This window comes from Zosterops lateralis, assembly GCF_965231275.1.
Source record: "Zosterops lateralis genome assembly, chromosome: 6".
In the NCBI taxonomy this organism is placed as follows: Eukaryota; Metazoa; Chordata; class Aves; order Passeriformes; family Zosteropidae; genus Zosterops; species Zosterops lateralis.
This window is the reverse complement of record NC_139761.1, coordinates 55,854,189-55,880,496: the sequence shown is the minus strand read 5'-3', so window position 1 is coordinate 55,880,496 and position 26,308 is coordinate 55,854,189. Positions and strand designations below refer to the sequence as shown.

The window sequence follows — 26,308 nt, the reverse complement described above, 5'->3', positions numbered from 1 at the left end:
GATCAGCAAAGCCCTCAGGGACCTTCAAGTCCAGCCACATCCAGAACCCAAAACAGGAGTCACCACTTGGCTATGAAGATAACACAGGAGATCCTATTTTGACAATGGAGAAACGATGTTTTTCTAACAAGTGAAAATTTTGTACCACAAGATGAGGAGGACAAGAAATCCAGCTCCCCAAACAGCTGCCAGAATATATGAGGCAAAAATGAGGTAGTGATAAAGGATTATTATCCTTCATTGTTGTATACAAGAGTCTCTGAAGATTTCTATCAGTGGCACAACAGGATGTAAAAATGTTATTTCTAATCTGATTGATTTAAAGTACATTTCAATTTGCTTATTAGATGAATTTGCTGATCCCCACAGTCACAAGCCACGGGAAATGCTTTGAAGGTAGAGAAAAAAACCTAGGCAGGGACTCCTTGGAAAGCCACCTTCTCCCTCACTGGGGTCCTGCAGAGCTGCACAGCAATTTCAGAGTGGGATGGCCACCATTTATCAGGGTCACTCCAACACTGAATATTCCCATGTATTTACCATCAGCCAGCTTAGCAGGAGAATAGCAATGGGGAAGGAAGCCTTCTCTTGCTTTTTAAAAGCAATTAATGGATTAAATATGAATCCACTCTTCTGTAGAGGACACATGCTAGAGATTGGATATAAAAGGAATATTAATGAAAGGAATGCAGAGCTTCTGCTAGATCAGACCTAAAAGTTCAGAATATCTTCAAATCAAGTGTTTCTGCAGTTCTTAGCACCCACACAGAAGCAGTGGGGAGCCTGCTGTGTGTACCAACATGGAGGGATTTATTTAACCCCTCAGAAACCTCAAGAACAGTTTAGGAACCTTGTTCCACTCTAAAGGTTAAAAGGGAGTGACACTGAGGAAACCCTACCAAAAACCCCTAAATGAATACAGTATGTGTCCACCTACAGAGCTCTCATTTGCTTTTTCAGATTTGGAGATAATAGCAAAGATATATTTGCCTAGTGGGGGTCCACGAGTGAAGCTATTTTTTCAGAAAACTTGAATTTTTGGTATAGGGAGAGAGGGGAAGGTTACTGCTCATGAAGCATATGATGATCAGATGATCCTAGTCTTCCTTTTAACCTCCTCACAGACTAGTGATTCATGAAACGCAACCAGCAGGTGAACTGAGCATTTCAGTGTCACACAAACTGACTGGCAGTCTCAGAATAGGTAAAAGAAAACTGTTCATAAATTAATGAAGAAATCATGACACACATATGTAACTGCCCATTATAGTATTTCTCCTGCTTGATGCTTGCACCACCCCCCAAAAAAAGGAAAAAGGAAGAAAATAAAGAAGGAAAAATTCCAGATTTTTAGATTAGCTCTGTCCTCAGCAATAGGAGTTTGCCAGTTCCTTCTCCATCATTTGAAACAACTCGTCTGCTTTCCCTCACCTGCAGGTTTGTAGCAACATCCTGCAATTAAAAGAAATGGTATTTTCTCCCTTTAAATACCAGGCACAAGTAGTGTTTTTCATATAGCTCCAATCCAGCAACCAGGTTTCCATAGTATCCAGAGACTAAAAAAAGCCAACGGGCTTCAGGGAAATTAATTTTAATAGACTGTCTTGTGGTAATTGCCCAGCCACACCACAAAAATGGCATTTATTTATTTTGTGTTAGTTTTAATACTTAACCCCAACACCTGAGAGCTGGAAATGGAAGAGATGCATTATTCCTGTGTTATTTAAAAAGAGGCTGGAAAGATTTCTGCACGAGTGAAGACCATCCAGAGCTGGGCTTTATGCTAATCACAGGATGGCCAAGGTGGCTGGATGCCACTGGAGGGCTTCTAGGTGGCTAAGAACTGGCCATTTATACTAAGCAGCTTACCTTTATACAAATTTGCTGTTTTGAGAGGGTTTTGTAGTAGGAATTCGGGGAAAGAGTGGTTTTCATGCTCACTAGGAGTCAGAGAGCTCCCTGTGGATATCTCCACACTCCACAAGCAGTCCCACAAGCCTTGGCAGAATCCCTCTAGGGATAGGATAGGAATGTCAGGAAATTCTCCTAAAATACTATAGCATCCAAGCCAAAATGCCTTAAAGCTGAAAATGGAGAACCAAATGGACACAGAGCTAATTCTGGCTGTTGCTGCTGTTATCATCACAATTCCTTGCAAATTGTCCTCTCAAAGAAGCATAAAAATCAGCTCTGAGTTTCAAAGAGCTACTTGTTAAATTCTGGGGAACCAGAAGCCCAGTGTGCACCTCATGGAGAGTGAAGGCTAAAGGAAAATGCTTCCCAGCTCTGCTCACAGCCTGGAAAGCAAAGTGCTTTCATTCTTATTTTAAAGCATATTACTTGCTTATGTGTGAATAACTGAGCTCATCTAAGAACCAAACTATTATTTCTCTGCCCATTCTCATCGACGTCAAAAAGGAAACGGGCTTAATAATGTATTTTAAAAATTAACCAGGATTTGTTCCTCCTTTTCATGATCACACTGGCACATTTGGAACACCATCACTTCCTACGGATTAGAGGATACATGTGAAAAAGAGATAAAAAGAACAATCAGGAACAGTTATGTACAGAGGGGTTTTGTGCACATCCAAAGTACTCTGAGGGCACAATAATTTCACTCAGCTGCCACCATCCACAAAAAACAAAAACTAAGATAAAAACCTAAACAAACCCAAAGCCTCAGTTACCGAGTTTAGGTGGAGAGAAAGTAAAGCACTTCTCCATCAAGTGAAAAATTAATTCCCTCAGTCAGATGCTGCCCAAACACACCAGGCCGTGCCACTCTTGTACCACAGCTGCTCTTTTTCCAAGAGCCCATTGTCCCAACCCTCCAGTACATCTGTAGCTACACTTCAGCAGGAGAATTCCAAAAGCAAAACAGGAAGAAAGTTTTCTTTGGACTCTGAGAGCTTGCATTTTAAGCAGTGTCAGAGGCCTGCTTGTGCTTAATAGACATAATTTACAAATGTCACCAAGAGGATGATGAGTAACTGGTTAATAGAAATAAGCTTTTTCCTCTAAATTAAACTATGTGCCAATCAAATATACAGGTTTAAAAATAGTGGTGCCCAGATCGGTGCTGTGTTCATATATAAAAAAATCCCAGAATGGTTTTTGTTGGAAGGAACCAAAAACCATCCAGTTCCAAGTCCCTGCTCTGGCCAGGAACTCCCTCTCCAGAAGCTCCAACACTGCAGTGCTGCTGCAGCTTTGGCAAACCCCTCATCATTAAAAAGACGTTTGTAGAGCTGATCCAAACCCAAAGTAGGTGCTGTCTAGGAACAGAGCAGCTCCCAGCCTGGCTGTCCTCCTGCCAAACAGGAGGCTCCCTGGCTGGGCAGGAGCAGCAGCCAAGCTGGCAACAGAAAACCCTCCTGCAAGACACTGAACTAATGTGGACCTGACTCTGCTGGTCCCTCAGAAAGGTCTAAGAGTGAGAGCTAAATCCAGCCCCCAGAAATGTTCTGAGAATGTTGGGTTTGCTTTCCTCCTCCTACACACTGCACTCTCATTAAGCACTGCATGGAGCTGGTGTCCACGCTGCTGGGAGGAGAGGAGCAAACTTTAACCTGCCACGTGAGAACCCCTGCTCATACAAAGCCATTAACAAAGCCTCCACTTATTTCCAAGAGAGAAAAAAGCATCATGGTTCCCAAGGAAAAAGAAAAAAAAAAAAAATTGATCTCTATTTGGTGGCAGAAGTGAGCAGAGTTCACACTAGAAATAAGAGAAAACGCAGCCACGGGGTAATTAATAAATATTATCAAAGGATGGGAAGGTTTCTTTATTGCTAAAAGGACTGGAATCAGTAATGGCTGGCTTTGTAAAACCACTAAATCACCCAGTCATTGAACACCAATGTAAGGCATAACACTGCTAAAAATATTCATAATAACTAGAGTCTAAGCTACAACAATAAAGTCCAAAGTTTGCTTCCCACAGCAGTTTTCAAGTCTGTATAAAGTGCTTACTGGAATAAAACTAGTAGTCTACTGTTAAATATTACCCTTCATTTGTGTATGAAGGTGAGGGATTTTTTTGGGTTTTTTTAATATTTCAGATTTTTAAAATGTTTTCCTAAATTCTTACTACTACTTCTTACATGCAGTCAGAGGACAGATACCTTTAGTACAATGATAAAATAATGCTGCCTGTAATAAAATGTTCACTTTTCACCCAAAACCAGTTAAAGGAAAGTTCCTAGTAGTAAATTGTACAAGCTTTTGAGAATGAAGAAATACAGGCAGATATTTTGCATGTTTTAGTACAAGCACCACCTGAAGAGTTCTGGAGCAAAATGATGACACTTCTTTTATTACCATCTCTGGTTTTGATCCTCAAATTAAACCTTGAATTTTGCCCTTTTGTTTTTATTTTTGAAATGAATAATTCACCACGTTTATCTAGTTTGCATATTAACTGGAATGTAAATAAGCAGCCATGCTATTCCGAAGACAATAACATTTCAATTTATCTGGAAAAATAAGAGATTTTATGGCACAATAATGCAAACTGCAATGCCTCATTTAGAGAACAAATGCATTGTTCTTGTAAAATATTGCAGAATTAACTCGGCTTTCTGAGTATTGATATTGTAACATTATTGTTTGTGTGACAGGGAAAATCCCCACGAGCCACATCAGCCAACACCTGCAGAACATCTGTACACTCATGGGGACAACAAGAACAAATAGTTAATAATCCACTGGGGTTTCACTTTAAAAGACAATCTATATCCTACCACACTAAAACCCTCAAAAACCCTCTATTCTGAGTTAAAGTAGGCCTTCCAGTTTAATGGATTTCTTTACTCAAAGATGGTTAGACTTGTTTATGTCATCAAAGAAAATCTCCAACACAACCCCACCTTTAAGAATCCTTGAAGTCATGTCTCAAGGCAGAACTCTCTGATTTTTTCCACACTTGAGCAGTTATAGCATTCAAATCCAGTCATTGATGAGTTATTAATGACCTACAAAGGGATTAGTGATGGTTGTAGTTTTTTAACCCCTTTCTAATGGAGACTGTAATATTTAGCACTTGGCCCAATATGTTGCTTTACTTTTATCTATCTTTTTATCAGGCTGAGATCAAGATTCAAGAAAACATCAACTAAAATAGTGAAAAAACCCACATAGGGCAAGCTGTAAAAATCTCTGGTATATCAACCAAATCATACCCATCCTTGTTTTCTGATTGTTCATCAAAGCTAAGAAAAAAAAAATCACATTGAATTGGCATCTCTTGAATTGCATATGAAAATCCACATCTACTGACAGCTGCCTCTACCTCACTTCTTCAGCTCTAAAACTACTCCTGCACTTTTCCAGTACATTAGCCCTGTGCTCTCTCCAGGAAAGCCACTACACACTTTACAATTTTTATCACAAAAAACCACGGCTGGGTTTGAAGCAAGGAGGAGACAAACCACACACTGTCAGAAATTTCCATGGAGACTCTGTGAGCTGTTTCCAAGGGCAAGTGTAATGTTCATCTCTGAAGTCTCATGTTAAAATTAATTGTACAGGTTGGACAAATCAGGAACTGCACACTTAATAAAAACTCAGTCATATGATAGAATGCCAGCTGTTCCAGGTAATCCCTACTCCATTTATCTGCTGGAACAACACAGCACCTTTCCTTCCTTTTTTATACAGATCTTTTATTTGTTCTGCTCCACATATATCAACTCCAAACATGAATTATTATAATGCCTCACAGCTGATATTGAAGTTTTCCCTGCTTCAGAAGATTCCAGACCATAACTGTACACAAAAAAATGATGCCCTGTCTTCTCCCACCTTGTGCTCTCCAAGGAAAGGACCTATCTTCCTGTCAAACCTGTCTTTGTGAGGTTCCCCTCATCTCCACAACCCCAAGCCGCCAAACCTCCTCAAGCAGGAATGAAACATCTGCTCTGCCTCTCATTTTGCTCCTTGCCAAACTGGACTCTCCCTCCCCTAACGCCTGGTGCCTGCCACGGGTGTTATAAATAGCCCTAATTAGGATCCTGGTTGCCCATTAACTCTTTTATTATTCATGTGACATTTATGATAAATGCCTGATATTACTTACAAATGGTTGAGGTGGCACTTACACACAGAGGCATAAACTTCAGAGTCATGGGAGAAATCATTTAGCAGCAAGGCAGGCTGACTACACCAGGGCTGACAACTACTTGCTGGTGTGGAAATTTAAATCTTCTCATCCAACACAAAAGATAAAGCAGCTTGGCATTCCTAGAAGTGCAGGTGGACTTGTATTTCAACAGTCTTTTGCATCACTGTAAGTATCTCTAAAGATGGCTTTCTCCACCCAGCCAGGGCTGTGCACTGCCTGTTGGCCATAAAACAGGAAAAAAAATTCTGCCTTTCTCCAACAGAAAAGTCCCCTGTAACAGCCAAGTTGTCATTTCTCAGGATTATCATATCCTCTTAATTAAGTTGCAAAATTCAGAACGGAATAACCCCGATGAACATAAATTACACAGAAATGGATTTGATTTGCATGTAATAATGGCTTCTTTCAGAATTAATTACAAATATGCTGGAGTATGGATTAACGTCCTCCTGATTCAGCACTGTATGTGCATGTTTAGCTGCTCTTCTAAGCTAAGGCTAGGAGTAAATTGTCTAGACAATTAATTCTAATTCTTCTCTCATTTGCCAAAAAAAAGAGAAAAGCTTTGTGCAGAATCAGTCACCCAGCCTCCCTCCACCCCTCCAGAGATCTTAAAAAAATCCATGGGCATATTTGTCATTCCATAATGAATTAAATTGCACATTGTTCACCACCAATTCTGTCTGTGCAATCTGCCAGCACAGACTCTTCATACTTCCCATGGATTAAAAGTCTAACAAGAAACCAACCTCTAAAAATATAACCTTGTTTCAAAGCCCCACCTAAGAGGAACAGGGAGATCTTTGGAAGGATCCCTGCCCAGGGAACGCAGCAGTTCCATTTGTAAGCTGGTCTTTAATGCTAAACGCTAAACGCTTCTTCTTAAGTAAACAAACAGCAAGGGAAAATGTGCTTGAAGACAGAGATAAAAATGCACATCTATTTACTTTAGAAGCCTGCAAAGGCTGTTCTTTCACGGCTACAGTGTGAGGAAGTGCTGCAACTATTTAAATGCAATCACCATGGGAGTTCAAGGCACACTCCAAAAAAAGCTGCGTGTTGTACCCTCTCCCGCATGCAAAAGCCAGCTCTGCAGAAAAAACCATTGTAACACCAGAAAGTATTTTACCAAACCATGCATGAGCCTGAAGAAGGACACATCAAATAATGTAAAATCAATAAATCTTACAGACAAGACTTGATCAATCCATCCCAAAAGCCCTATTTTCAATATCCGGGTTCACAGAACCACAGCATCCCTTTCTTGGTCATGAAAAGGTTGTGGGGGGAAGAGGAAGAAAAATCCCAAATCATGATTTTGCTGCAAACTGCCCAGCAACACTCAAAAGGAGAAGCAACTATTTAAACAAAACCTAAAATACCAACAAAATAATCCTCCAGAATATCAAACATGAAGATATTTTTGGCATAAATGAACACAGCATTTAAATATACCCTTTTTATAAAGTAATTTATATTGCAATAACATCCATTGCTTATTTTTTTGTATTTACAGTGTGGTGTTGGAAAAATTCAATTTCAAGCCAAAGTAATTTGCTTTATTCTCCATGGTTACTAAACGCCACTAGACCATGGACATCTCTGAGTGCAGAAATAGTTGCATAAAAAAAACATTAATTTTGGTTACTCCCTGAAAATACTTAGAAGGAACCAGAACCGATAGCCCACAAAAAATATTGAAATTCATCTCAATTTCAATAACTGAAAGAAGACTACGACCTCCCAAATATCTCTGCGAGTGAATTCCCAAAGGACAAAAAGAACGACCAGAAAATTCCCAGCCAGCCTGACCACTGTTCTCTGTCACTGCCTGAATGCTGCATGAAGTTTTCAGTTGATCAAGTGAAGCACATTACTGGTGTTAGCCCACAGAACTTGCTGCTCAGAGGCAGCCCACACCTTTTTCCAGAGTCAATTCTCCAACGGGAACATCACTCTCTCCCCAACAGAGCACTGAGAATCAAATTTCAGGATCTCCTACCTCGATCAAAAAGTCTCCAGTTCTCAGGCCAGCTTGCCATGCTACTCCCCCTTCATCCACAGATTCCAAGTACTGCAAAGCAGGAAAGGCTGGAGTTGGGGTGAATTCTTCAATTGGTGTGTCAGCTTTAAAAATAAATACCACATTAAAAAAAGAAAGTTATGGAGTGCTTGCAAATACCACTTGACTACAGGCCTATCATTGGCCATTCCAATTTAGGGTTAAAAAATGGTGGGTGCTGGAAGTGAGAGGGATGTGCCTGATGGGAGATCAGGGTGCTGGGGACAGAGTGCAACCCCTCTGCAATAGCAATCCACAGGTCCTCTTTCCAGAGGGGGAAATACCTGTTCCCTTCGTGACACAAACCAAATCAAGCTGCACCAGGAAATAGGTTCTGATATTCCAGGATATTCACTATTGGCTCAAATAACCCTTTTTTTTTTTTGTGCCTGGCAGAATGCTGTAACTCTGGCAACATCCACCTAAAAATGAATTATGTGCTGGAGCCAGGAGAGAGCATCTGGCCAAACTAGGGGGGGATGGGGTGGGTGGCAAAGGATGAAAAAGATCAACCAGATTTTTTTTTTTCCCCTTCCTAAATTTAGATGTGCATAACAAAGAAGAGAGCAGAAGAAATCACTTTTCAGGACAGGAGGCACAGCTGGCCTGTGACAGCCCTGCCTGCCCCTCTGTGTCACGTACACACACGGGCAGAAAAGTCCTTGGGTCTTTCACCTGAGGTGCCCCTGCTGCTACAGAGAAAACCTGGGGGAAACTGCTGGGCTCACCCAGAGGGAGTGAGCCCTGCTCAAAGCACTGCTAACCCACACCAGTGCCCAGAGATAAGGCAGTGCCTTGGGCTTTCCTGCTTCAGCTCCAAACATTTCATTTGGCTTAAAACCTGCAAAGCTTTCCCAGCCCTGCAAATCCACGGTGGCACCGGTTCAGGTTTAGGGGTGGGGAACAGGGAGAGCAAAAGCCACGTCCCAAGAAGGAAGACATGGAATAATTTTCATGCTCAAGCAAGGCAAGGGAGAACCCATGTGAAATGAGGGGGAGCAAGAGATGGGACATACCATCACATATATATATATATATTTTTTTTTTTAAATATAAAGGGAGCAAACTGCACTGAAAGTTAAAAAGCAAAGTATTAAATAGAATGGCTTTTTTCACTTGTGGGAATGCCACCGTGATAGATTTTAGCCTACAGAGAAGTGCAGTGCAGCTTCACATGTGAACAGCTTTAAAAATGAGCACACTACAGGCCATGCAACATACGTGCAGCTTCTCAAGATATAAAAAAAGATCGTATTTTCATACTAAAACTGCACCAATGTCACCTTGCAGAAGATCCACACCTATTTTAAACAAAACGTCCCTCTCTTGTCTACTCCTATTCACAGCCCTGTTTAACCAGGCTGGCATTTGAAATAAAGCAGCAGTTTTTTATGAGGAAAGCAGGTTTCCCATAGTTAAGTAAACTGCACAGCAGAACAGATTAATGGCAAAATACTACATCCACCGGCATGAGAAAAATACAGGCAAAACTTTCTCCCCCCAGAACATAAGATTATGCAGTGCTTCTCCTATGTAAAAATGCAAACTGCTTTGGAGAGAAGGCACCGAAATCCATCGGAGTAGTATAGCATACAGAGAATCCTGTTGTCTAGCAACCAAGTGCACCAAGAATAATTCCTGCTTATATTCTGAGATGTATAAATTTCTTCATGCCACTGCACATCACACACACACACACTCACACGCACACACACAGAAGCACATACCTTTTGCCCCTCTGAGCACAAATCCAAATCCTTCATTGTCTTTTTTCTGCAGGACCACTGCCTTTTCTTCTATTATGCAGTCACTGTAGAGAGAATTCCGAGGATAGCGACCATTATTACATCCCTTCATCACCACTGTAGTAGCTGCTCCTCCAGTGTGCAGGTTCATCATCATCACAGCCCGTTAATCAAATAATATTGCAGTAACCAAGCATGGGAAAACATAGAAAAAATAGCAGCGAGGGGAAGACAAAGACTAAGCTGGATGGTAAAAGAGAACATGACAAAGCAACTTAAAAGGAATAAAAAAGGCAGAGAGGAAAAAGAAAGAAGAAGAAATCATGCATGGTGGTTTGTGTTCTATATGAATGACTGGATGAACATGTGATCATGTAATCTGTGGGCTAGCTAGGACTCTAAAAGGAAAAAAAGTAAGTGAACTGAACGACAGTATCATTAATAAACTCCTCAATCGTGGATGTACCAGATGCATCTTCTAGTGAAGCCAAAATGAAACCAACCAGAAGAAAAATGAGGCAGCATTTTAAATTTAAAGATAATAAATTATGATTTTCTATTAGCTAACTAAAAGGCACAAATATATTCTGAAAGCTATGCCTTGCATCAAAAGCCCTTTTTCAATCCTATTGAATGTTGCATGCTGCAAGAATCCCACATGATCATCTGACAGCCTACAATGCTAACAACGTGCAGCTGCCTTGGCGTCATCAAGCACAAATTTCCACAGCATCAAGAATCTGCATAATTGAAATAGTAACAAGGCATGCACAAGCAGGAAAACACATTTTCTAAGGAATATTTCCTGTCTCCTGATAAACAATTAATATTATAAAACAAGGAGATGGTGTAAAGGACTATTTATGTAAGCTGTATTCCCTTAAAGAGAAAGTAGCCTTAGGAATCTCACTGTCATTGGCTAAGATAAAAGTATAAGGGAGATGAAGAAAATGCACAAAATACACATTAAAATGGGACCTTTCAGATACAGGGAACTATCTGTAAAAGCTTTAAGGCATTTAGTATCTTTCATTAAGCATGAAGTTACTAAAAATAAGCTCAAATGGAAAAAAAAAAAAAAAAAGGATAAAATTTTGAATGCTCTTTTAGGTACCACAGCATTTCACAGCACGAGTTGCAGGGGTTAAGTTCATGAATTGTCAGCACTGAAAACTATGCTGCTTTAAAATACCTACAGAACTAGTTTGGATAGAAAGGAGTATAAGCAAGTTTGCTTTCCCTAATTTTTTACTGGCCAATTTCTGTTCCCACTGGTCTCACAGAGAATCCAGTCCCCAAAGCAGGGAATGCAAGGAGGGACTGGATCTGCCTCAGGGCCATTAATAAACCCCAGGGGGAGGGGGAAACTAAATAAAGAGAAATTGTTGTGACCTTTTTATTTAAAGCTCTGAACAAAGAGAGGGATGATGATATCAGGACACCAATGGACAGCTTCCAAACTCCAGATTTTTCGTGCATCACAGACCATCCTTTTGGTGCCTTTCCAACTCTGCGGGATGAAACTTCCCATGGCTGCTGAAGCGATGATGTAAGGTTGTCTTCCAAATTGCAGAGTGTTTTACACCACACATGAATTCAACTGCCACAGAGGTGACTTTGTGGGCAGGAGATGGTCTCCATCAGCACCAACAGCTCTTCCACCTCTCAGCTTATTGTTATTTACTGTGTCATTCAGACATTTCCTCCTCTTACACTAAAAAAAACTTCTGCTTCTTGAGAAAGCCCAACACTCTCCTGCTCAGGGATATCAAGGTGGGATGGAATATGCAACTCTCAAAGCCCAGTGAAGCTCTCCATCAACATCCTGATGTTCTAGAAGCCGACTGCTCCTGCCGGTGCTTTGGCTTATTTCCCTCATTTCACCACCACATCCCCAAAGTGGATCCCTGTGCTTACCCACTGAAGAGTCAACAGCGTTATTATTCTTAATACTTGGTCAAATTAATAAAACCCATTTCCTTCAAGTTTCCTTGTAGCCAATCAATAGCTTAATAGAGCTTAGAAGGCAACTTCTGAGAGGTTAGGAGGCAACTTCTGAGATCCTAATTATAGCAAGAGTTTGCTTCAAAGAACTCCCTCGTGTGCCCTCCCCAAATCCCACTTTCGTGTCAGTTCATTTCCATACAGAATTCAGAAGTTTATCAGCTCAGCAAACTCAGGATCAATTCAGATCAATTCACCTGGTCTACATCCAAAAAAAAAAAAAAAAAAAAAAAATTAAAAAATAGGCAGGGTCCTTCCAGAGCCAGCTAATGAAATGGATGAGCATTGTCAAGTCAGGCTCACTTGATCCTAATGTACAGGTAAAGTTATAAAAAACACCTCTGATTTTCTTCTCATCTATTCCATAAACTACCCAGTTTTATACTCCAGTTCACATACTGAAAGTGGGGATACCAAATTACCAATATTTGAGAATTTGACATGCAAGGGGGAGGTGAGAGGGAAGGGAAGGAAAAGCACAACGTGATTTTTGGTGAGAAAACACACAAACTGATCTCTATTATTTGACAAATACAGCTTTCTAATATACAGTTGCAGCCATAAAGAAAACAGCACTACAGCCTGGAAAGTAAAAATGTAGCCTTGAAAAAATCAGATGTGTAGCATTTCTTCTCTTTTATGCTCCCTAGGAGCAGGGAACCTGCAAAAATCCTATGGCTTGAGTAACTTAAACTTGTTCAAGCAACCACAGAAAGTAAATTGATTCTCCACACACAGCCCAGTGCTGCAGAATGAAGAACCAGCAGCAGGAAAAGGGAGGAAGACAAGCAGGCACACACAAAAAAAAAAATGAACTGAATTTGCAACTTCCACATCCTTTCTCCTAGAAAAGTTTGCATTCTCAATGAAAGGGGGCAGAAGAGGTGCAGGGCTGAACCTCTGACTGTTTGCGGTGCCGCTTTTTGCTTGCTTTGCCACGCCAGGGCTCTCTGTGCCAGTCAGGGTGGACCCTCCACTGAAGGTCTGTTCACAGTCCACCTGCTCCTGGCAGCCAAAGTGGTGCCAAATGTAAAAGTAGGTCAAAATTTCTCCCCATGAGCCTTCTTGGCAGCGTCTCTTTGATCCTGGAGGTGTTGTAAATACTCAGCAGCAGAACACAGGGTACGGCAACCAGTGACAAATGAAGGTGGCATTACATTAGGAGCCTGCTCAGAGGCCTGAGCTCAAGCAAGGAGAGGAATTTCTCCCCAGGCTCTTTAGGTAGAATGCACAGCTCTGTGTGAGGCCAGACAGCCCCTGTTATCTGTGATATGCCAAATTTCAATAGGTAAAATCCCTGAAGTCCATTTCTACCCCATCCCAAACTGAAATTAAACAGCTTCCATTTCAGAGACGAGTCTCAGAACATGACCAGTTCCATATGATGGCAATAAAATGAGTAATTCTAAAATCAATAGCTCATTACTTAAATAGGGCACACACTGCTTTGACTTTGGGCTGTGTAAGGCCAAGATTCATTGCAGGCAAAGTTAAATGCAAAAGACATCCTATCAAGTGCAGGATATTTCTGTGTGGAGCACAGTCATAAAAACTTCAGGCCAAAATAACAGTCAATGTAAATCTCTGCTTTACTCAAGCAGTAGATATTACAAAACATACTTGTTCATCAGCTCATGCAATTTCCTTAACAACTTAAGGCCCAAGAACTGTGCAGAGCTGTTACAATTTCCTTAATTTCACAGACTGACCAATGGAGAAAGGGAAATACAAGGATTTGTCCACAGTTAGACCGATATGTGAGTTTTGAACTCAGCACTGTTCCACATAGCAACCATCATTTGTGTGGGCTTTTCAAAAGAGCAGGAATTTCTGCTTTGCTAACAGCCCATTAGGATAATATTTGAGGGAGGAAGGAGAAATGTCAAGTCTTTTATAAAGACCTGTATGAAGAAAATAAAGGTTGGAGTGCAGGCTCCTGCTGGAGGCAGGCCCACAAAACCTGGCGTCCTGTTCCCATCAAGGATAACTACACCCTATCTTAAGGCACGACTTATTCCACAAGTTGAAATACTAAATTGCAGAGGTTGAGACTATCAGGACACAGGATGTGTTTAGGCAAGTTTGTATCAAGTGTTTCATGGCTGATTTCAATCCGAAAAGCAGCACATAGAGGACACTCCACTGAAAATTATCACCATTATCTGGAAACAAAAGTGGCTATTTGGTATATTGTCAGTCTCTCTCCAAGGCAGAGGAAAAAAGGAACAGAAAAAGGAATTATTCTCTTGATTCTCTGCAGTCATGCATCCCTTAGAAACACAACCCAACCTTTCCAGCTTCAGAGGCCCCGGAGTCCACAAGCTCTTCAGTCAAGACTTGCTCTCCTCTTGAGTGAGAAGAGAACCTGGCTCTCTCCCGGTTCACTCCTTTCAGTTGGCCAAATAAATCTAAATCTCTTCATTAGCCCTTTTTCCTCTCCTCAGCACTCCTGCAATTACAATCTTTTGGAAAGATCTACTGAGTTCACAGCTAGATACATCCTAGAAGAAACAAGTGCTCTGCCAGGTGCAATAAAATGATATCTAAATCATTCCATAAATTTATATGCAATGTCTGGAAGCAGTCACACTAATTCCTTTCAGGATAAAATGGCCAATTTATGGTGGTTATGCTCAAGCCAGAGAAGGGCATTTGGGAAATCTGTTCAACGGGAGGAGCCCTTTGTGCATTATCCAACAGTCAATCCCTGTTAAAGTCAAACATCAAAAATATTCCCTTTTTTCGGGAAGTAGCCTGTCCTGATACCACATAAAATGGAAATTATGTCTACAGCAAACCTTATTGTAGGATACAGCAAACTTTCAGTGGGAAAACATTTCCTGTTACTGCTGGAAGGGGTCAACCTTACAATTTATAGTCAACTACTTTACTGGCTTCAGGAAAATTGGCTAATCCTGCTAATTAAGGCCTTCAGGATTAATGAAGACTCTTTTTGTGATTGTTCAAGTTTCTCAGGCATTGATCATCCACTTTGAGGTCTCACAGAAGAGCTCCCACAGCTCTCCTATGTCAGGCACAACAGCAATCACTTGTTCAAGAGGCACAGCTACAGCAGTGAGCAGGTTCTGTGCACAGCAGAGAGGAAAATACACAGGCTGACCCTAAAAAAACCACTGGCAACCCAAACAGAAACAGTGGGATGTAGTCAACCCTATATCCAAACTCACAGTGACCTCTCCCTTCACAGAATCCCAGGATCCCAGAATGGGTGGGGTTGGCTCACTCCATACAGCTGAGCAATCCTAATGTCATATATGACAAGGCTAAATGATTTTCCTTTAGAACATTTTTTTTTATCTGGAAGTTTATAACAAATTATAACCTGGAGGAGGAAAAAAATATTTTCAAACGGATGGGTCAGTACCTCAGCACTTTCCTCAGGGCAGATAGAACCTAGCAAAATAATAGAAATACTGGAGAGCAGTGAACTTTGAAGTGATAAATTCCTTGCTATGCAGCTGAAGATACAAGTCCAAGGAGTATGACTGTGGTACAATAACTAAAATATGAGGGTATCCTGGGTTGTAGTGTAGGATGTACACAAAGTATTTATTCTATCACCATCTTCATGAACTGTTAAACCAACTGGGGCAATGTTCTAGTGTTCCCAAGCCCCTGCCTTTGGGCTCTTCTGCTAATGGCCCATTAACGCCTGGCCCATGACTCACAGGTAACTCCCTCCAGGAGTTATCTCTGTTTAATGGGCCATCAAGGACCCACTTCACACTCATCATCCCATTGTGAGATGCTCTGCCCAGGGGGAGGAGCCAAGCATTCTCACCTGGATATAAGCTGGGATTTGGGACAGTGCAAGCAGCCCTTACCTACTGGATTCCCAGAGGAGCAGAGCTACCAGACCTTTCTACAGGATCACTGCTTTAGGAAGAGCACCTCACCTGGACTGCTTCCACCATCCTGCTCAGGTTGTATTCTGACTCTGTCAGTGATTCTTTGTGTTATTGCATTTATTTTATTTTATTTTTACCTTTTTTCCTATTAAATTGTATTTCTGACTTGGAGCCTCTCACTCGTTTTGCTTTCAAACCACGACAGAGGGAGAAGGGATGAAGAGAATTACGTAGAACTAAAAAATCTCCAAGTCATTCTGCTAGTTCATTAAAAAAATAAATTGGAAAATCAGGGCTGCATGTGGAAGTGCAGCACAGACTCAAATGCTTAGTACTACCTATGGATGCCAGCTTCTTCCTCTCTGAGATGCTCTCAAGGAAATCCAGGAACAGAATCTTTACTGGCATAGGTAACTGGTCATGGGTCAGTGCTTGGCTGGCACTCAAATAAAAATAAACCCCAAAGACAGACAGATCACCAAGACTGCCGTTACCTCTGCTTGCACTGTTTTCCTCTCTGACTTTATAATTTGTGGCAAACAATTTCTAATTGCATCAGAAAGGACATGCTCTAATTTCTCCATGATAAACTTGGCATAGCTGTGTCTTCCTCTGCTGGCTGTGTTCAAGGCAGATAAAGGAACAGGAAAATAAGAAAGGAGGCTCCAGCAATACTCCTGTAACCTCCCCATATTCATATATTTGTCTTTCCAATCTCCTGTATCGGTGCTCTTTCTCCAGAGTTATTAAACATCTTGTGGAGCTCTTTGATCATGAGAACAGCAAGGCTGCAGATTTTGCTTTGAAATCTGCTGATGAAAGAGGGATATGTCAAACTTTGGCTGTTTTAAAAGACATGGAGACCTTCTCCTGTTCTGGATCTGTACTCCACAGCAAGGGAATCACAGGCTCCAGTAAAACCTGACAGGGCACATCACATCTTCCACCCCAAAGAAGGTGTTTCATTCACACTTCTAAACAAGGAATCAAGCCATCTTTATTAGATTTTGAATACTCAATACCCTGGGTGAAAAAAGAACCGTTCCTCACTAAGTCCCTAAACTCACACTAATATCAGCCATGAGGGATTCAGGAAGAATTAGGAAGTCAGAAAGATAGTGCCACTTTTTCCAGCCTGTGATCAGCAGAGGTGCCCAAAAAAATCAACCATCCTTACAAAGAAACAACCTATCTTAAAGAGAGTAACAGTGCTGAACACTTCAGTGGGTGTATGCTATAAAGCTTTACCCAAAATACAATTTTAAAAGACAAATATTAAATTTTCCAACAGAACCACAAAGTAGTTGTACAATTTCTTTATGTAGAACCAAGGAGAAACTTTGTCTCTTTGTCTCTCTCTCCCCCTCAGTCCACATCCCTTTATTCAGCTTTTAATTGCACTTATTTTTTGGTGTGTAAAAGGGAGTAGCCCATCTAAAGTAATGCTTTTCAAATAAATTGATTTGGCTATTGGTACTTGTAGGGTTTTTTTTCTGTTTCCACCTTACGTTGCTGAAACTGCAACAACTAAAGTAAAATACTGATACAGCAAACCAGGAAGTCAACTTCCTGGAAAGAGAAACCATCCAGTAAAAGTCTGATTCTGTATTATGTAGGAATATCAGGATAAGAAGGATATAAAAAAGTCAGTTCTAAGTTCAAAATCCTAAGCAAATATATATATAGGGTATATATGCACCATATGCAGGGATATATTGACACCCATGTATGAATATATTTGTACGCATTCACAAAAAAAAGAGTATTTTAGCCTTTCTTAAGAGAAATATCATTATTCTTTCACATCTGCACTGCAGAGAGAAAACAAAAAATCATTGGGGGTGAGGAGAGTGGCAAAATGAGCTTGAATGAGCTGAAAAATAAAAACTTAATTCCTCTGTATTAATTAATTTAATTTGTCTTTTAAAAAACGAACAGTCATTTCAAACAGCACTCATGACAAAGTGAAAACCATGAGACCTGCAGGCAGGAGTCCTTCTGCAATGGAACAGGAGAGTTTTATAGCCCAAAGTCCTTCCAGCTCCTTCCCACTGATGTTCCACCAGCAGGAATATTTTGGGCTCCAGCACACACCACCTGCACCTGATACTTATCAGCAATTTTCAGTTTTAATTATCAAGCATTTGAGCAGTCTGTGCCTGGACTGCAAAAATATTAATATTCATTGCTAATACGATGAGCCTTGAGCAAACAGGCTGTCCAAACACTCACATATGTTTAGGTAACCAGAATAATTATCTAATAAACACTTTACTGTTTAGGTTTGTATTTTCCTACCCCAAACCAGCTGCTGATGTTGCCACCAAATCACAGAGAAATAGGAATTTTCTCCCTAATCATCTTGACATATATAGTATTTAGATAAAAGGAATAATAATCATAGATGTTAAACCCACTGGATTTTTATATAGGGGATTTTTTTTTTTAAATAGTAATTTTCCTGCTGTTTTTGCTAAAATTGGTCATTATTATCACAGACAACCTCAGCACCACGGAGATGAACATGTTCAGGGTTATCAAACAGGACAAGTAACAAAGGCAGAACAAGGGAAGGAACTTCAGTCACGCCTTGGGTTTAAAAGAAAACAAACAGAAAGTGTTTTATTAACACTTTTTTATATGTGTTACAAGCCCTTTAAGGTAGCAGTCTGACCTTGCAAGTCTTTAAAATTATTATTAAACTCGCAGTGCATTTTGGTATCATAACTCCACTTGCTCCAAGAGAGTCTAAATAAAAATAAACTAAGGAATAGAGGAAAGAAACAGGTGATTTCAGGGCTGGTGATAAACATGAGTTTCAGATTAGTTTTAAGGGATCCCTCAGGTTTTCCATCACATCCTGTTTGCTACAATTGCAGGAGGAATTATCATCCTCCTGTCCTGCATTCCTTGGAAAATAAATCACAACTGAGTAGCCTTGACTGTTCAGTTCAGCTTTACACATGGAAGTATTTCACTTACAAGACTGCATTGTACAGAAGAGTACAGTGCTTAAATCAGTGTTAAACACGCTGCAAATTTTTATGACAAAAAGTCTTATGCCTTTAGTGTATAACTTACAAGTAAGTTTAAAGTTGTCTCAAAACAAATGAGGCCTCACCAAAGGCATCGAGTTTTTCTGAAAACATCTTTATTCTTCTCCAAGACCTTTAAAAATACAGTGAGAAACTTTGATTTTCTAGGATTTTGCACAAAAGAGCTGTAAAGGTGATGTGAATGACGGTTAAATTTGCTCATATCCCTTTAAAATTCCTGACAAATCATGTTTTTTCACAGTCTCATTAACATCAGAAAGGAAGTGGCAACTCTACCTTCTTTTCTGAAATATATTCTCCCTCTCCATTTCTCTAATTGCACTAAGCCCTTGAGTTATTTTAAGTGTACTCCAAATTTTGCTTACCTGCAAGACAAAGTGTCCATCTTAACAGCTCTCCTGCCTACCAGCATCATCATTTTCAGCAGTTCTGTCAAAGCATGGCCAGTTTAGCCCAAAATGTTGATAGCAGTGAAAAAATCACTGACTTTACAATTTAATTTAAATTGGCCATGACTTCTCTTAATTCTGTGAATGTTGAACTGGAACCTGTCTTTATTGCCCCCTTGCCTTTCACATTTGGCTCATTGGTTGCACTAATGTGGAATTTCTGGGAATATGGAGCTTTCATTTTCTGTGTCGTGGAGACAGGGTAAAAATGTTGGTTTATCATTTCAAGTCAGTTCAGATGCATAGATCTGAATGTATTTCAGAATTTCTGGTGCCACAACTGTTTGCAGTAGAGGTATAAACCACCTCTGCCATAGGTGCAACTGCCCCAGGTTTGCACACGCTGGTCTAAAGGATCCCACAACCTACTCAATGATGGTTTTCAACTGGAACACCTAACTCTTAATTCTATTATCTGGGCCCCTATAAAAAAATTAGAGAAATTAGAAGACACATGGGTAACAGACTTTTCTTTTTCCCCTAAAAATGCAGTTGCCACTTTTTCTTAGTGCACACATTTAACACTCGCTATTCCTCTGCTCAGAATCTCGCCCTGAACTCGTTTTTTCTGTGACATTTATTTTGTTGGTACATTTTAGTGCTCGTCAGACATCATCTCTCTGAAAGCAGGCTGACATTTTGTGTCAGAGAGAGCAGGGAGCCCCAGCAGCATCACCAGCGACTCAATCGGTGCATGTGCCAATCATTCCCGTGGAGCACCCCGTAACATCCACGAGAATGGAGAGAGCATCTGCCTCTTGGCTCAGGGGAAGAGCGACACTTTCCAAGGGCTTGGATAAAGCCCTGCTCTGTCCAGCAGGTTCCTGGCATGCAGCAGCAGCTCAGGTTGTGGGTTGAAGTCTGACACACACAGGACTCAAGCCCAGACCTCCTTTAGTCCAGGTGGATGCTCCACCACCAGCTATTGTTCGCTCTTTAGCTGCTCCCTTTGTTGGGTTGGACTCCATTTCTTAAAGAAACACAGCTCCAGCACATCTGGTTTGTCCCAGGACAAACAAGGCACTCTCCTCCCACCACCTTCCTTCTGCACCACAGAACAGACCGAGCATGAAAATCCACCCCCTCCCGATTTTGGATCATTTCAGCTTTTCAGAGGAACAAAAGGCGTACGTTGCCTGCCAGCCACCCTGAGAATTTTGCCTCATAGATCAAATTCTCCAAATGCAACAAATATTTGTGAAAATCTGCCTGGAAGGAGGGGGTGGGGATGGAGGGGAAGAGTGGTTTAAGTCACTCCCACTGGAGGCAAGCCCACAGTGCGAGCTCACCAGTTATTTGTTCCATTTGGGGCTGCCAAAACTTCCAAGTGCATCACTCCCAACCAGAGGCACCATATGGAGGCTTTGCTCATCTGGTGATGAGGTGACAGCACGGCAGCCAAAGTTGCCCTGGGGCAGGGAATTAAATCATCAAAGGGGCTGGGATGCAGGAATGGAAAACACTAATTATTAGAAAGCTAATCATTCTCCTTTCTCCCCCGCTCCCCAAAAAATCCCATTTGAATCTCCTGTTTTCCTCTGCTCTAATTATCTGGCTCTTGTTTCTAACCCATCTGGTGCCACACCCTCACAAACTTCTTTCTGCATCTCCACTCCTTTTTCTTTTCTTTTTTTCATTTCCTCAATTCTAATTTAAAGGAAAAAACCCACTTTATTCCCCCACCATGCACAGGACACAGGCTGCTGCTTTCAGTGGTGACATTTAAATCCACGCTGTCCTCCAGCATCCGGCCGGAGGAGTTGCAGAGGAAATCCTGCTGAGCCTGGGAGTACCAATTGCTGTGCAGGAAATGGCACAGCCCCCAAATCCCAGCCCTTGCAAGCAGCAGCTTCTCTACCCCAGACACAGTTAAGTCTGGACTAGCACTAGAGGTAGATCCTAAAAGTTTTTCAGAAGAAGCATTGTAATTCTAAATTTGGAAAAGGCTGTATAATTTTTTTTCTGCTCTTGATCTCTCTCTGCTAACACTTATCACTAAAAATTTAGGCAAACATCTAGCCCAGAAAATGCCTGACACATTTTAGTCATTAGTTACCAAACCATTAGTTGCTAAAAGCTGAAATCTGACTGAAATGGGTTGAGCAAACTTCACTGTCAAGGCGGCAAACAACTTAAAAATGCACCTAGAAGCTAATGGAAACTTTTATCACTCGCAATGGAATTTTGCATCATACCATAATTGTATTAGACCTTAATAGAGCAATTACAGTACAGGTTTAGATGGAGAGGCACCACAATTCAGATACACACACACATACACACACTCTCTTTTTACCTCCTATTTCAGCAATTCCTTTCAATATTTGCTGTAGTCCCCAGCACAAAAAGCTCCATCGTGGCATCACACAACAGCAGGGGAGGCAAAGTGCAGAGTTGTTTATCAGCAACCAAAGGAATTTCCACTAGAAATGGAATAACTGGAACTGAAAAACTTCACATTTTACATCTCCACCTGCTCCACAGAGGCTACAATGTGTTAATTATTGCTTAAGTACATATGCAATCCTTCAAATTGCATCAAATTATGCTCTTCAAGTTAATGAGGCACATGGTATTAAAACTGAGCTACCCTTGCCTTTCTGCCTCACATTAAGAGCAGCTCAGTGCCATCAGACAGTTAATTAATTAATTCAGAGCATTCAACAGGCAAGTCCAGCAAAATAACTTTAGACATCAGGTGAGATTACATGCACACAAAACATTTGACATACTTTTTCTTTTCCACAATTTGGCTGGTGCTGACTGTTCTCTGTGCCCAAAAGAACCCCAGTATCACATCTGCAGAGATCTAAAATCACTAAAATCTCAGAGAGCTTTCAGATGTAACCACATCACTATCTCACAGGGTTATATTTAATTACAGTGATGAGGATACTCAGATATTTTTGTTACCATCTTCTAGGCAAAAACTGAGCTATGTGTATAGGTAAAAAACTTAAAATGCTGCTGGTTTTACTTGTTTCCACCAGAGGAAACCAAGGATTATGTTTAAAATATATGCCTGCAGGTAAGAACAGCTGTAAAATCACTTTCCACTTATTAGGAATGTGTCAATCCCAGATTGTGGATTTCTTGTTAAGAGTGCACAGCACCATTTTAATCTCCTTACTCCCATTTCCTTCAAGAGATCACCTGAACAGTACACACTTCCCAGGAAACATTAGTACAGTGGAACTGGTGATATCCAACAGAAAACAAACAAACAAAAGAGCAGTTCACAGAATCCTGGAATGGTTTGGGGTGAAAAGGACCTTAAAGATCATCCAGTTCCTGCCCCAATTCAGAAAATCCAATCTATTCTCTGTGTAACAACACTTCTCTCACTGTTCCGCTCGGGCAGAACCAACATGAAAATGTGGTTAGCAGGATATAAAATATAACAACAGCTCTTACACCTTCCCTCAATTTTTGCAAGGATCCATTTGCCAGGATTTAGTGGATTGCTGCCAGGCAAGCAGCACTCAGCAAGCACATATGCCAGATTCCCCACCCCAGGGACACGGGGCCACCATGACCAGGAGAAAATCCCTTTGCTCCCTGTCAGTTTTACATTCCTCACCACTTGTAATGGCCCAAATTCCACCAAAACTTTACATCTGCTTTAAATCTATATTTTATTATTTTAAAATCCATATTTAAAGAGGTGAGCAACTGCATTTCTCCAGAGGGAGGATTATTTATGTGAAATATCCACATGAAACCAGATCTCAAACCAGAAGGATGTATTTTTGCATCAGACTGAGAGCTGCCAATATAAAAAGGTGTGTAACCCACCTAATGCTTAAACTGCCAAGACAGCACCACTTACATCACCACTTGGGGACAAAGGTATCCAACAGGCACATTCTGAGGGCTAAAAAATTCAAAATACAGCCAAGCTCTCCACAGCATGCTGAGTTACAGGGGCAGACAACCTCAGCTGTGCCAAGGAGTCCCTCTGAGCTGCTCAGGATTAAAGCTTAGGCTGCTCTAGCCGACAGTGCAGATGACAACAGCAACAGAGAATGGCCTGGAAAGAACATCTGAGAAGAATCTCTCCATTTTTTATCGGGTGTTTGTATGCAAATTGGCTTTTGAAGAGTTGCTCTTGTCAGCTCCTACACTCGTGGGACACGGATGTTGCTACCTGACTCCAAGTAGAGACAGCAGGGTTAATGAATTCAGATTTTAATTAAGTTTTCTTACAGATCACACCATCCTATTTTTTTCTTTGTCTTCCTCCAGAAAAACAGAACAAAAATCATAAGGCAAATCAATTTGATCCTGTCATTAATGTGGTGGCAATCAGCCTTTGGAAAAGGTTATTTGTCATGACATCCTCTCCTGCAAGCTCCTTAATACTGCTGGAGCCATGGGATGTCAAGGAAAGGCACAAGGAAAACTTCTCCCATGCAGGGATTGGAACCAGTTAAACTGCCTGGAGAAAAACCCCCGTGTGAAAGTCGATAATTCTGGGAAGAAAGACACAGAATTACGTAGCAGACCTCCCCTTTATGTGCACATTTGATTGCACTGAGGCTGGCATTCAATTGTGCTATTGACTTTTGCTGCTGCCCTGTTCTGCTGGGGGTGGGAGATGATGTAATGAATGCAGTAGGAAAAGTTTCCTCTGTCATGTCTTAAAGTTCCCAAATTCATGGAGGCAATGGATCATGTTTTCCACCACACCAAGTTTATAATTTTTACATAGCACCCCACTGTCTCATATAATTTATGTCTCCAGAGTATAAAACTAAGTTATCACTGTATTATCAGTCTCATTCCATTTAAAAGGGTGATAACATTTTACACTTGAAATTAAACAACTAATTAATCCCACATATTTTCCTGACCGAACAACCCACTGTCCCATCTTGAAAGAATTAATCAATTCCCTCACTTCAGTTCAGAAGCAAATAAAAAATGGTCATTTCTAAAGGTTTACCTTAGCTTGAAGTTTTTAAAAATATATTTTTTTTTATTTTAACGTCCATTCTATGCCTTAGCAATACTTTCTGTTATTGAACTGGAATTCAACCTTGATGAATTAACTCATTTACGCTCTACAAATAATTTCATATGAATTAGCTGCTAACAAATCCAGAAAATTACAGAGAAGTGGCAGAGCAGTCTTGCATTATCTTCTTGCAGTTTTAGTGGTGTATCTGCTCTTTAGGACTGCGAGTGGGGATTTAAACTGAAAGAGGATAGACATTAAGAAGAAATTCTCCCCTGTTGAGGGGATGTCATCAGCATTTAAAGCAGACAATACATCAGACCTGGTAGTTTCAAATATTATATTGCATTTGGATGATATTTAGTGACTATTTGCATGGGCAAGCAAGTCTCAGTGCCTTTCTCCACATTAGTAAGCATCCTCCCCATTTTCCCAAAGTTAATGTATGGGTAACTGATCTCTTATGCAAAGCTGAAATAGGATTTAATGAACCTCCATTACTCAAGCTGCACATTTTCCTCAAGATGAAAAATGCCATGTACAATGTATTTTCCTGCATGTGAATAAGCCCATTAATATAGATTTCTGAACAGAGTGTTTCTACTCAGCAATTTTTGCCCTTTGGGAGGGAGAAGGAAAGAGAGAAGGGAGCAGACACTTCCCCTCACTCCCCCACATCATCTCCAGAAAGGAACTGGATCAGCTTTGTTAATACTTTGGATTCAGAGCTGTTCTTAGCACTGAGGCACAATTGCCTTCTGACAAATGTTTATGAAACCTTTGCTGCCAGCGTTAAAACTGTTCTAATGCATTCTTTCCCGACTTTGATACGAAATGATAACAAAGTAATCAAAGCAATACAAATCTGGCAATATCAAGAATTGCTCTCACTTTCACACGTTGTTTGCCTCTTTGAATAATTCCCCTCCCTGAAGAAGCCCTTGTGAGGAATTACATCTGGATGTACCACCAAGAGACATTAATCTCCAGACAGGTTCTGAAATGCAAATTCTTTTTGCTTTAGCAGCAATATGCAGGCACCAGTGAAGTCACCGTTCAGAGGTATAAAAAGCTGATTTCCAGCCTCAGTCGAGTACCTGAAACACAACTTGGCATGTTATTGGTTTTTTAGTATTCCTGATCTCACTTTACAAAAATTCTAGATTTATCATACTTCACTGAAAAAAATGTGTTAAGCAAGTCTACCTTTCCACTGTATTTCTTGGACTTTCACATTAATTCTGCCTCCTCTTACCTTTTCCTCTCAATTTCCACTATTCCCCTTCCAAATGGATCTACCGGGTCTTGGATTCCCTGAGGAAACTCAGGGAGATTTTTCTTCCAAACCTCGTCAGAACTCAGTTGCTTTCCCTCTCTCTACTCAAGACAATTAATAGATATCAACTGCATACACACTTCATAACTAATTTATGTAAGGCAGTACAAAAGTTCATTTTTTCCTGATTATCTCTCCTGCTCAGTCCTGAATCAGGTAATGTACATTTTTGAGAGCTTCACTATTGCACTGCACAAACCCAATACCTTTAGGAAAAAACATCAAAACAATAGAGAAATAAACCAACAACCTTAAAAAAAAAAAAAAGGGGGTGGGGTGGTGGAAAGGAAGGTTTTGATGGAATTGACACTTCCTAATGAAAAAAATCGGTTGTTAGAAAGCAGCAGGAGGTTTCCAAGTGGAATTATTTGATATCTCTGAGGCAACACCCAGCAGACACAGTTTCTCTCTTTTGCAGAAACAACCCTATCCATTCACACTGAAATATAAAGACAAGGATATAGATTTTGTGGACTAATGATCACTCAAAGAACCTTGAAAAAAGCCAACCCTTCCCACTGCAAACATCCCCAGTAACCAGTGAGTCTGCTCTGCAGAGCTTGTCTCAGAGTATGGACTCACAGCTTCTTTTGACCACTTTATCATCATCAGACTCCCACAGTCAATCACACCATGTCCAGCTGGAAACTCCCTTCCCAAATTGTTCAACTCACATAGAAACTATGCCTGAACCTGAGAACAAAATC

At 40.7% G+C, this 26,308-nt stretch overlaps 1 protein-coding gene across 5 annotated transcripts in view; it reads right to left on the bottom strand.

The window, feature by feature from the left end:
* SHANK2 (SH3 and multiple ankyrin repeat domains 2) overlaps window positions 1-26,308 on the bottom strand; it is a 282,094-nt gene that overhangs the window by 106,659 nt on the left and 149,127 nt on the right. For all 5 annotated transcript variants that reach the window (XM_083862692.1, XM_083862695.1, XM_083862693.1 and 2 more), the window contains 2 exons: window positions 9,913-9,995; window positions 8,126-8,250 (listed from right to left, as the gene is read on the bottom strand). In XM_083862692.1, coding sequence (XP_083718818.1) covers window positions 8,126-8,250; window positions 9,913-9,995 — 208 coding nt within the window. The remainder of the gene's footprint in view (window positions 1-8,125; window positions 8,251-9,912; window positions 9,996-26,308) is intronic.